Raw genomic sequence first — 10,733 nt, 5'->3', positions numbered from 1 at the left:
CATAGAAACTTGATGACAATTCTTCACTAACCTGCATCAAAATATTTTTCTCGAAAAAGAAGAATCAGAAAGATATTCCAAGCAAAACATTGATGTTTGGAGAGTCACATTCAAGATTGAGTAATACACACAAACCACATATAAAGATTAAATGAGAAACTGGATATAAAGAAAGGATAGAAAAGTTTCATTTGTTTTGGTTGAAAGAAAAAATCATATTACAATTACCATCGATGCGACATAACCCATTTCTTCAAATCATCATATTTGGATCGTGAATGCTTCAACTATATGAAAACTTTTGAATCACAATATCTTCAAATCCTTCTTACATGTAAGATTTTATATAATACAAAAGACACAAAATATTGACATTTTTATAGTAAACTTTTCACTAAATGCTAATTAAACATAATATAAGTTATAAAACTTTTGAGTGTTAAATCATAATTAGGAAAACTTTTGAGTTGCATTAGTTAAAAAAGAGGGTTTCAAATGAATGTGGTTTGAGGAAATTAAAAAAGAGGGTTTCAAATGCATGAGATTTAAGAAAAAATGCTAGCTTTATAAGTATATATATATATATATATATATATATATATATATATATATATATATATATATATAACTTCATTATTGTTTTGGTTGAGAACTTTGATTCCATGTTTTGTGTAATTTTGTAGTTTGAACATGGTATGATTGTAGTCCATAAACAAAGAATCAGCACATGGGAGGTTTGCTGGAAACACCCACTCCCTTTATTCCCTCCTCCAATCCCCAATCAATCCATGCTTTGCAACTTCAAGTTATGATATTAATAACCTTAAATAATATAAGATAATATAATATTATTGTGGTAATTTGCGTTGTAAATAGAAATATTTAAATGTAAAAATTCTCTTGAATGGCCTGCGTATAGAAGCTTCTCTTGGCTTACAAGTTACAAATGTGATGGTTCAGTAAGAGAAGTCAAATTTACCATCATTAATGAGATATTAAACGAACGTTATAGACCAAAGTAGAAAAAAAAAAGGAAACATATTAAAATTTCATATGAATTAATTTATCTTTTACGAAATCTTTCATAATCAAAGTTAATGGTAATTTTGATAACCAGGATATTTATTTCTTTGTTAAGAAATTACTACCAATTATTTCTTGAAAAAAATAAACAAATCTTATAGTTAAGACCCAACGACCCCGTATAGTCATTGGATACTAATCATTCTAATTTATAAAATATTCAAAAACAAAAATGATATGATTGTATATAATAGAACGATCAAACACCATTTATTACGAGTGTATAGTCATTGGATACTAATCATTCTAATTTATTTATAAAATATTCAAAAACAAAAATGATATGATTGTATATAATAGAACGATCAAACACCATTTATTACGAGTGTATTTAATTTTGCAACAATTTCAAATCCACATGGCCCACTTGAACCCTCCAATCACAATCATCCCGCACTGACAGCTTTCTCCAACGTCACAACAAATCGTCAAGAACTCACACCATATATTGCTTATAAGTTTGGTACTATATTTATGTGGGCTGGCAAGACAACCCTTTAAAACCCCTCCGCAAACACAAACAAGAACGTCAAAGAAACAACCCCATCTCATGGAGCAAACTTTATTCTACACAAAAACAAGTCCAATGTATAGATGTTGCTCTAATCTTCCTGATCAAGAAATCTTGATCAAAGAGTCGTCGAACAAGCAAAAAGGCTCAAGCTTTTCTTCACAAAAGAGAAACCCTAGTCCTAATTTGATTAATAAAGCGTCCATGCCAACTTTTGGATTTGGAAACGATGAAGATGATGATATTGAAGATGAAGAGAGTGAGTTCAAGATGGGGAGGTTGATTAGGCAAGCGTCTCTAAACTCCTCTGATATGGATGCTCATCAACAAAAAACTAAGGTACATATCATCCTACTAGTGATATTGTGTTGTTAATATTCATAACAGTCGTGGGTGAACCTATATGGTCTGCTGAGTATGCACATGTATAACTTAAAAATACATATGTTATGTTAAAAAGATGTTATTCTAGTGTATATTCGGATTAGAAATTTTGATTTGGCATTTAGTTAGTATCACAATGTTTTACTCATAATTAAAGTGATACTGATTGCAGGTTATGAAAGGAAGCTCGAGTTTACCACGGTATTTGTCACTAAATCCGGAAAGAAATCAAGAAAAGATTAGTAGCATGAGGAAATTCGAAAGCATGAAAGAGAGGAATAGAAGCAAGAACTCCATGAAAATAGTGAAGAATAATGGTGGAGCACCAACAATACCAGGAAGATGGGTTGACAAGGGGTCATCAGAAGATATGAAGGCACAAATCAAATTCTGGGCCAGAGCAGTGGCTTTCAATGTGCATCAAGAATGTTAAACCGATAAGAGCAAATATTATACCAAACATGTTGATAATTATACGTTTGATCGGGTTCACTCATGATGCGATGCTAACCGAGTTTTTTTTTTTGATGTGAATTATGGGATTTTAATTAACTTATTGAATATAATAATTTGTGTTTTAAGATTTTTTCTAATTTTTAGTAATTAAATTTGACAGATTTGTTTTTAGGGATAATCAAATGACCGAGAATATAAATTAATGACCCAAGTTTAGGGCGAATCTACTAAGGAGTCGGGTAGCCCGTATGGTTGTTCGTTTGGATGGATCAATTCAATCCAATCCAGTGAATCTAAATTGATTTCATTTTTCAAAATATTAATCCAAATAATACAAACTAAATTCAAATGCGATCATAACCAACCAAATTATAATTCGGTTGGATATGTTTTTACGATTCAGTTTTTGAAGGTGCAGGACGTTCTAAACAACTTAAATTGTTTTGTTGGGAATTAAAATTATGAAAAACTAATTAAAAATGTATTATAATCAATTATTTTACAGGAAAAAAAAAACTTTTGAGAAGTAGATATTATAGTATTTTGTTGGATAATACTTTTTAGTTTATCTAAAAATACAATTTAGTAAATTAATAAATAATTAGAAGATATATGTGAAAATAAAAATATATAAATAAGTAAATATTAAAGTCTTATTCGGTTTTTCTGAACTATTCGGTTTCACTTTTATAAACCAAAAACAATTTGAAATCCAAACTAATAATTCGGTTATGTTGAAAATTAATCAAAAAATCTGAATACCCGAATCAAATAATCCAAATTGTCCATTTGGACAATTCAGTTTTATACGAATAATGAATAGCACTAGTAGCCCATGCTATCCCTCAATTTTTTAGGCGTAGTAGTTAGATTTTTTTTTTCAGAGTAGTGCAATTTTTCTGTCGTGCTTACTATGATATTTTGTTATGAGTCTACCAGCGGACCCAACATTTCAACTTTTACTGAAACCGAGACGACCACCATGTCCGAAATAAAGCCTTTTGGGATTTCAAATCTATTAAATGTGTAATCCTTTTTCATTTAACCAAACATTGAAAACAAAAATAGAATCCTTACCTCTCAAAATATTTTGTATCATCAATTTTTCAACCAATTATTGCATTTTAATGGCCTTTATGAGAATATAGTTTTTTTTTTTTTTTTTTTTTTTTTTGGTAGCATCTTGGAATCTAGTTTATCATATTTTGGAAATGTTCTTTGGATTCAGAGTCTGGAAAATTTCTATTTAAAAGTGACATCACATGTGTTTCTCTATTGTTTTATCTAAGGTTATTAACCAAAAAAATATATTTTAAGTAAAATATCCCCAAAATGTATCATTTTGATTATCCATTGCTAAGATGTTCTTTATATTTCAAAAATGTTCTTTCATATTCAGAGCTCTCTACACGAGGGTCCATTCTATTGAACTCAAATTCTATGTTTTTATAATGCTAGTACATGCTAATAATAGTCGAAGCAAGAATAAAAAAACATTGTCATGTCAATGGTTGTATTTTTAGTTCTACTGATCACAAGCCTTAGTACACCTTACAAGAAACCTAATGGAGACACTAGTGCTTAGGGTGAAATGTGTCGTGACAAAGGAACTAATGATCCATTTCATGCCTATATTGTTCTATTGAGTATGTTAGAGTCTACTAGGTTTAAATGAGTGGTGTCATATTTGTCACGACACATGTAGGCGCCACTTAAGATTTCTCATGCTGCTACAAAAGTTTGCTATTTAAAGGGCGTGGGTTGCTACTTTTTCCATGATATTTTTTTTTACTAAAATTAATTTATATAAAATATAACCAATTTAGCAAAATATTTTTATAAAAACTAAAATTTCATTAAACTTGTAAGGAAATTACAACAAACCTAAAAAACAACACAAAATTTAAAAATACAAAACATAGAAATCAAAATCACAAAACCTAGAAATTAAAATATGATATATAAACCTAGATGACATCTTTATCGGAATATTGGCCTTCTAAATAATCGATGGTTCAACATTAAGATCGATGTGGTCAACGGTCCAAATATATTGCATTTCCTTCATCTTCAAGAATCATATTATGCAATACGGTACTTGTATATGCTAACATTTCAGTATATGCTAACATGTATATGCTAACATTTCAGTATTATGCAATACGATACTTATATATTGCATCACCTCACTCATTTTCTTCTCTTTAACAAAAACTACGAGGCATTTCAGTATATGCTAACATTTTTAAGAGTGCCAAACGCTCGTTCAAAATCCTTCATCGCCTTCTCTTGAGCTCTCTTAAAATTCAACCTCTTTTGATCATTTGGACAAGACAACGACTTCACAAAACAAGAACGCTCCAGATATCGTCCACAAGATAATACTCCTACATGTATGGCGTTCCATGAAAAACAAACGAAGAATTTGGTGTAGTCCCGTTATATATGTCATCGAATAACAGAGATATGTTAAGAACATTTTATGTTATTCAGTGAACCAACATAACCAAAGAATGCATGCTATATCCACAAATCTTATGAGGACACCTCTTCAAGTATGATAGTTGGATTACCATGATCACCTCAGGTGTATTGACCTTGATATGCATTTGGGTAATTTGCCCATTCCCAGTGGAGGAAATTTAGGCTTCCTAACATTCTAGGGAAGCGGTACACATTCGAATGATGAGCATATAACTCTTGCACATCACTACGAGAAGGTTTACACAACTATCGTAGACCATACAATCTTATGACATGCTTTCACAATTTATGAAGTCTTTTCCGTGCTATACGTCTGGACATCCTAAGATTCTCATCTAGTGCACCAGGGGAAGTGACATATGCTAGTTGTAACATCCCAAAAATCATGGTAATTTTTTTTCAATTAAAATAAAACCATTTTTCAATCAAAAACCAAATCATAAGAAACCAAGTATCAAATACAAATATCCCAGAACAAACGTATCATAAAATCTCCAAAACAAGTCACCGAAGGATGTGTACGATTACGTCTTTGCTTTGCTCCGATCATCAGAAGTACCTGAAACATAACACATAAACTATAAACCAAAGCTTAGCGAGTCTCCCTAAAATATCCCACGTAACAGATCATATACAAACATGCAAGTTGGGTCCACAGTCATCAGACTGGATTACCCTCAGGTCCACAACCATCACGCTAGATTACGCCCAACCCACAATCATCCGACTAGATATACGTTGTAACTCCCGTGTTTCTAGGCTAGGCATTAATATTGACATAATGGTCTAGGTTAACCTTTGTAACTCATTTTGAAGAAATGAAAGAGAATTATGTGAATTTTATGTGAATTATATGTTTTATGCTTAATTATTAGGGATTAATTAATTAAGAATAAAAATGAGCGTCAAAATTAAATATTAGATAAAGCCGATATCTATTAAGAAACTTGTAGTGGGCGAGACAAGGATTACAGATATATAAAGAATACTGAAATCCGAGTTATAAAGAAGACGTTATGACCTGTCGAAGTTTCGCGACAAAATCGGCACGGAGCCGAATGTCGTAAAAAGTGAGTTTTTGATAAACTACTTTTTAGCCTTAGTGATCTAAATGAAACTCGTAGTGTTCGTTAAACCGAGAGTAGGTATAAAAAGAACGCCCAAATCTGACTTCGTATGAGGAAGTTATGATTTTTCGAAGTTTCAGCTTAGCAGTAGACAACAAAAAACTCGAATTTTAGATCGAGTGATTTTTAGCCGACACAACCTAAACGAGAATCGAAGGTCTCGTAAATAGTAGCACAACGGTAAAAAGTCTGACGAAAACGGACTTCGGATGAAGAAGTTATGAATTTTTAACGGATTTCCTGTCCCGGTGTGTTAAAAATAATAATTTAAAAATTAAATTCAAAGTTAGCCGACGAAGTCTAAACGAAAGTTGTAAAGCGTAATTTTACCTACGCGTGCATATAAAGAACGTCAAAAACGGAGCTCGTATGCGAAAGTTATGGATTTTAGAAGTTTTGGCGCGAAAAACGAGAAAAATCCCCAAAACCGAGGAATTTCGCACATGTGGACTTCGGCCACGTGTCCTCGCTTCGCATCCGACGCGTGTCCGGAAATTGGCTGAGTCACCGAAGCCACCTGGCGAGGCGTGTTATGAGCTTCTCGAGTCCGAGGTTCGGTCCAGTAGAAGTGCGACGCGTGCCTCTTCCCTCGTGCGTCCGAACCCTCGCAGGTGCCACGAACCATCCCTACTTCGGACTAGACCGCGGTCCACTAAGGAGCTGCTAGCAGCCACTTCGCACGCGCAGCCCATGTGCGAGACCTCCCTGCGAGCCCTCGGATCTGCGACGCGTGGCTTCTTCTCAACCGTTGGATCAGGAGGCTCGACCCTAGAAATAGGAGGGTGCGAGACCTCCCGGGTATATTTCGGAAAATTGCCACTTTTAGCCCCTCTTTCCATATTTCTTTCATTTTAACGTCCCCCGAAGCCCCGGTACTTATTCCAAAGCCCGGAATACGCCACGAAGTGCCCGAGAAGCCCGAAAAATTTATCTTTTCGGTTTTGAAGCCCGACCTTTCGCAGAGCCCGGTTTCTCAATAAAACTCCCGATTTTATTAGAAACGATCGTTTTAGGAAACGAATTGCTGCCCGATTTTCATTAAATCAGGTGAGTGTATAGTTACTTTCACCTTACACATAGATATGAAGTATTTACCTTGAAATACGTGCTATGTGTAAATATATTAATTGTTTATTTGAGGTGACCGTTGAATTGATGTTTTATACAAGTTTTAAAATGTATACGTATTTTTATCTACAAATATGTTGGGTAAAACATGGGTAGATGAATTAGATGATGTGTGATGAAATAAAAGTGATGAGAGGTACCGATGTTTAAGATGATCTAGTCATCTAGCAGAGTATAGACAACGACCACATACTATTTTAGATAGTCCAGTGGAACGTTAGCAGACTTGTAATCGGTAAGTATGTTTGAACTATATGTTCATAAGGTGTTCTCGAACTATATGTTCATTAGGTGTTTTTGAACTATGTGTTCATCCGATAGTTCTTCTTTTTGACACTATTATGTGTCGAGGTACGGGAACGTACGAGAGTACTTTATTAGTATTTTCCCTATACTCTTATTTTGAAGAGCTTTGGAGTCTTTGTTTTTTCTATGAAGTGATCGGACGAGCTTCATGAGTCAGCGTTTCCGATGCCAGATAGGGCGCGTCTGGAGGTTATATACCTCACGATATTCAGACCACAGCCTAGGGATTAGTCGGTGTTTCCATTTTCGATGCCGGATAGGAGTGAGTCTGGGGGTTCAGACCACAACCTAGGCATTAGTCAGCGTTTCCATTGCCGGATAGGGTGCGTCTGGGGGTTATATACCTCACGATATTCAGACCACAGCCTAGGCAAAGTTCGATGCTGGATAGGGTGCGTCTGGGGGCTACATACCTCACGATATTCAGACCACAACCTAGGCATGGATAACTACCCCTGACTTAATTGTCTTGTGGTTCTTTCTTTTACGAACAAAGGTTCGTGGTTAAACTTATTTCATTCATTCGATATCTTTATCGATCCTTGTTTGCTGCTAGGGGATTTCCGAAGCAGTTTCGTTAGTTGGTTGTTCATATCGATCCTTTAGGCTAGATCTAGTAAGATCATTGTATAGGATCAGTATGTGGGGATCGACGTTGTTAGTGCTTGTAGTATAAGCCTTGGGCAACGATGGACTTCGTGCCTATTCCTTAGGATGAATCCTTAGGAATGAGTGATAGTTGATTCTTAGGGTAAATCCTTAAGAAATAAATAAGACAATGGGGATTGGGTAATTGGGTTGATTGTTTGATGTTTAAGCATAATAAATTATTTATTGTGGGTTGAAAACCCTATATGCTCACCAGGCTCCCAAGCGTGACCCACTCAGTTTAATTGTATCACAGGTATCGATACGAAGTTGCTTTACACTGAGAGATTAAAAGAGAAGTAGATCACTAGTGTAAATGAATGTAAGTTTTGTTTATGCTTATGTTTTTGTATTGACAATGACATCCCAATGGTTTAAATGAATAAAATACATTTCTTCGGAAATGATTTGATAAAATATTTATTATGTTTTTCTGGGAACAAATTCCGCAACACTTTTAATCAAATGATTACTCTGAAATTATTTCAAAAGCATAAATTAAACAGGTCTTTTCTGGCCGTGAATTTGGGGATGTCACAGTTGGTATCAGAGCATTAGTTTAAGCGAACTAAGAAATTGTAGGATTTCTAGACTTAAACTTAGAATGCTAAGTGATGATTGTGAGATGAGTGTCTGCCATATTTTAGACATGAGCACTAGTTTATTTTAGGAAGGATGCCTAAAATGCTTTTATGTGCTAAATGTTTTGTGTTATAGCTATAATGATGCTATTATTTGTTCGGATCTATGGTCTGTTGCCGACCGGATCTGGAAACCTTATGTGTGTAGGATTCTAAGCGTATGATTACGAGATTAGAACTAACATGTAAACGTTTCGAAGTGATAAGGAGATTTATACGTTTATCGTAAATAAAGCTTTCCTATCTTAAATTCTCGCCTGGTACACCGAACGTCTGCTTGGGTGTACAAAACGTTATGGTGAAGACTCGTAGAGAATTGAGTAGATGGAGGAAATGAAAAGCTTATGATAGTGAATGATACCTATCAGAAGATATCGTAAGAGTCGTATCTTGTCTTAGAATATGTTTGATAAAATAATGAAACGTTTAGAGGAGTATGGTACGTCTGAAGTACACCTTCGATTGGCAGGATGATGGAACGATTGGTGTAATTCCTGAAGTTGTCCCATCATTTGGAATTTCCATCACCAACCAAGTTGAAGTAGAATTGATGACTGAATATACGCATGGAAGAAGTCCTTGTAGAGTCTAGGAAAATTCTATGATTAATTGGACACATTCGTATGTGTTAAATTGTTTTGTGATTTTAGGACTTGGGGACTGCGAGACAGTACTTGGGACGAGTATGAGTAGGTGTGAATAGTAGTAGAGATCTATACTACTGGAAGCACAGGACTCACATTTGGATCGGGGAAAGTCACAAGGTTACCAAGGAACTCGTAATTGATTCCGTCTTATTCTAGTCTGTCGTTACCATCGTTTCGGTAATGACTAAGAAGATGATTGTTATTCCGACCCTAGTGGTCATATCGAATTGAGTCCGACTACGATGAGTTTGTTATGTGGTTCAGAGAACCAAGTTCGATGTAGCAGTTGACTTAAGCCGAATTGAAGTAAAGGCTGATCAAAGCGATCAATAGAAGTATCGCGTTCGTTGTTAAAGAAGTTGGGTTAGGTTGTGTTCTGAACCAAAGGGATAAAGTGATAGCGTATGCATTGAGGCAATTGAAGGAGCATGAAAAGAACTACCCCACTCGTGATCTGGAGTTGGCAGTGGTAGTATTCGCCTTAAAGATAGGAAGGGACTATCTTTATGATACTAAATGTAAACTTTTCGCTGATTATAAGAGTCTTCAATATCTCTTTAATCAGAAGAAATTGAACATGAGGCAACGGCGCTGGCTGGAGTTACTCAAGGACTACGACTGTGAGATACTTTACCACCCTGGTAAAGCAAATGTTGTTGCTAATGCTCTCAGTCGGAAGGTGAATCTTGAAAGGAAGAGGCCAAGAGCGTTGAGAATTGAAGTTGTCTCTACAATTGTGGAAAGTATAAAGAAAGCTCAAGAGGAAGCTTTAGAGAAAAAAAATGACCGAAAGGAGGAACGTTTGGGAAAAACGTTGGTGTTTGATACAAACGGTCAAAGACTGAAGGTATTCAAAGGTAAGATTTGGGTACCTAGGATGGGAGGAGTAAGAGGTCTTCTGATGGAAGAAGCTCACAAAACCATGTACTCGATTCATCCCGGCAATGCGAAAATGTATAGGGATCTAAAACCCTATTACTGGTGGCCGATGGTGAAGCTCGATGTTGCTAAGTATGTGGCTGAGTGTGTAACTTGTGCTAGGGTTAAGGCACAACATCAGAAACCGTATGGGAGTTTAGATCCTTTACCTGTACCCATGGGTAAATGGGAAGGTATCACTATGGATTTTGTGACTAAACTGCCCAGAACAAGGAACGGTCACGACATGATTTGGGTGGTTGTTGATCGCTTCACTAAGAGTGCGCATTTCATAGCAGCCAACGAGAAATGGTCTATGGATAAACTTGCGAATTCTTAGGTGAAGGAAAGTGTGAGGCTTCACGGTGTTTCGTTAACGATTGTATCCGATCGTGACAGC

The 10,733-nt window shown here is 35.3% G+C and overlaps 1 protein-coding gene across 1 annotated transcript; it reads left to right on the top strand.

Annotated features, from left to right (window-relative positions):
- Nucleotides 1-1,545: 1,545 nt before the first annotated feature.
- On the top strand, nt 1,546-2,559 carry LOC145138073 (uncharacterized). The gene is made up of 2 exons (XM_079072220.1): nt 1,546-1,933; nt 2,151-2,559. The coding sequence occupies exons 1-2, from the start codon at nt 1,634-1,636 to the stop codon at nt 2,409-2,411; spliced, it is 561 nt and encodes a 186-aa protein (XP_078928346.1). The 5' UTR covers nt 1,546-1,633; the 3' UTR covers nt 2,412-2,559.
- The last annotated feature ends 8,174 nt before the right edge of the window (nt 2,560-10,733 follow it).

This window comes from Lactuca virosa, chromosome 9 (genome assembly GCF_052849685.1).
Source record: "Lactuca virosa cultivar CGN04683 chromosome 9, Lactuca_virosa_CGN04683_v6, whole genome shotgun sequence".
Lineage (NCBI taxonomy): Eukaryota > Viridiplantae > Streptophyta > Magnoliopsida > Asterales > Asteraceae > Lactuca > Lactuca virosa.
Note: the sequence above shows the minus strand (reverse complement) of the source record. Positions and strands in the feature narration are given on the sequence as shown.

Bases quoted from the DNA above. Each gene is read 5' to 3' on its own strand.
- LOC145138073 (XM_079072220.1), top strand. From the start codon at position 1,634: ATGGAGCAAACTTTATTCTACACAAAAACAAGTCCAATGTATAGATGT. The intron at 1,934-2,150 runs GTACATATCATC...TACTGATTGCAG, and splicing joins CTCATCAACAAAAAACTAAG to GTTATGAAAGGAAGCTCGAG.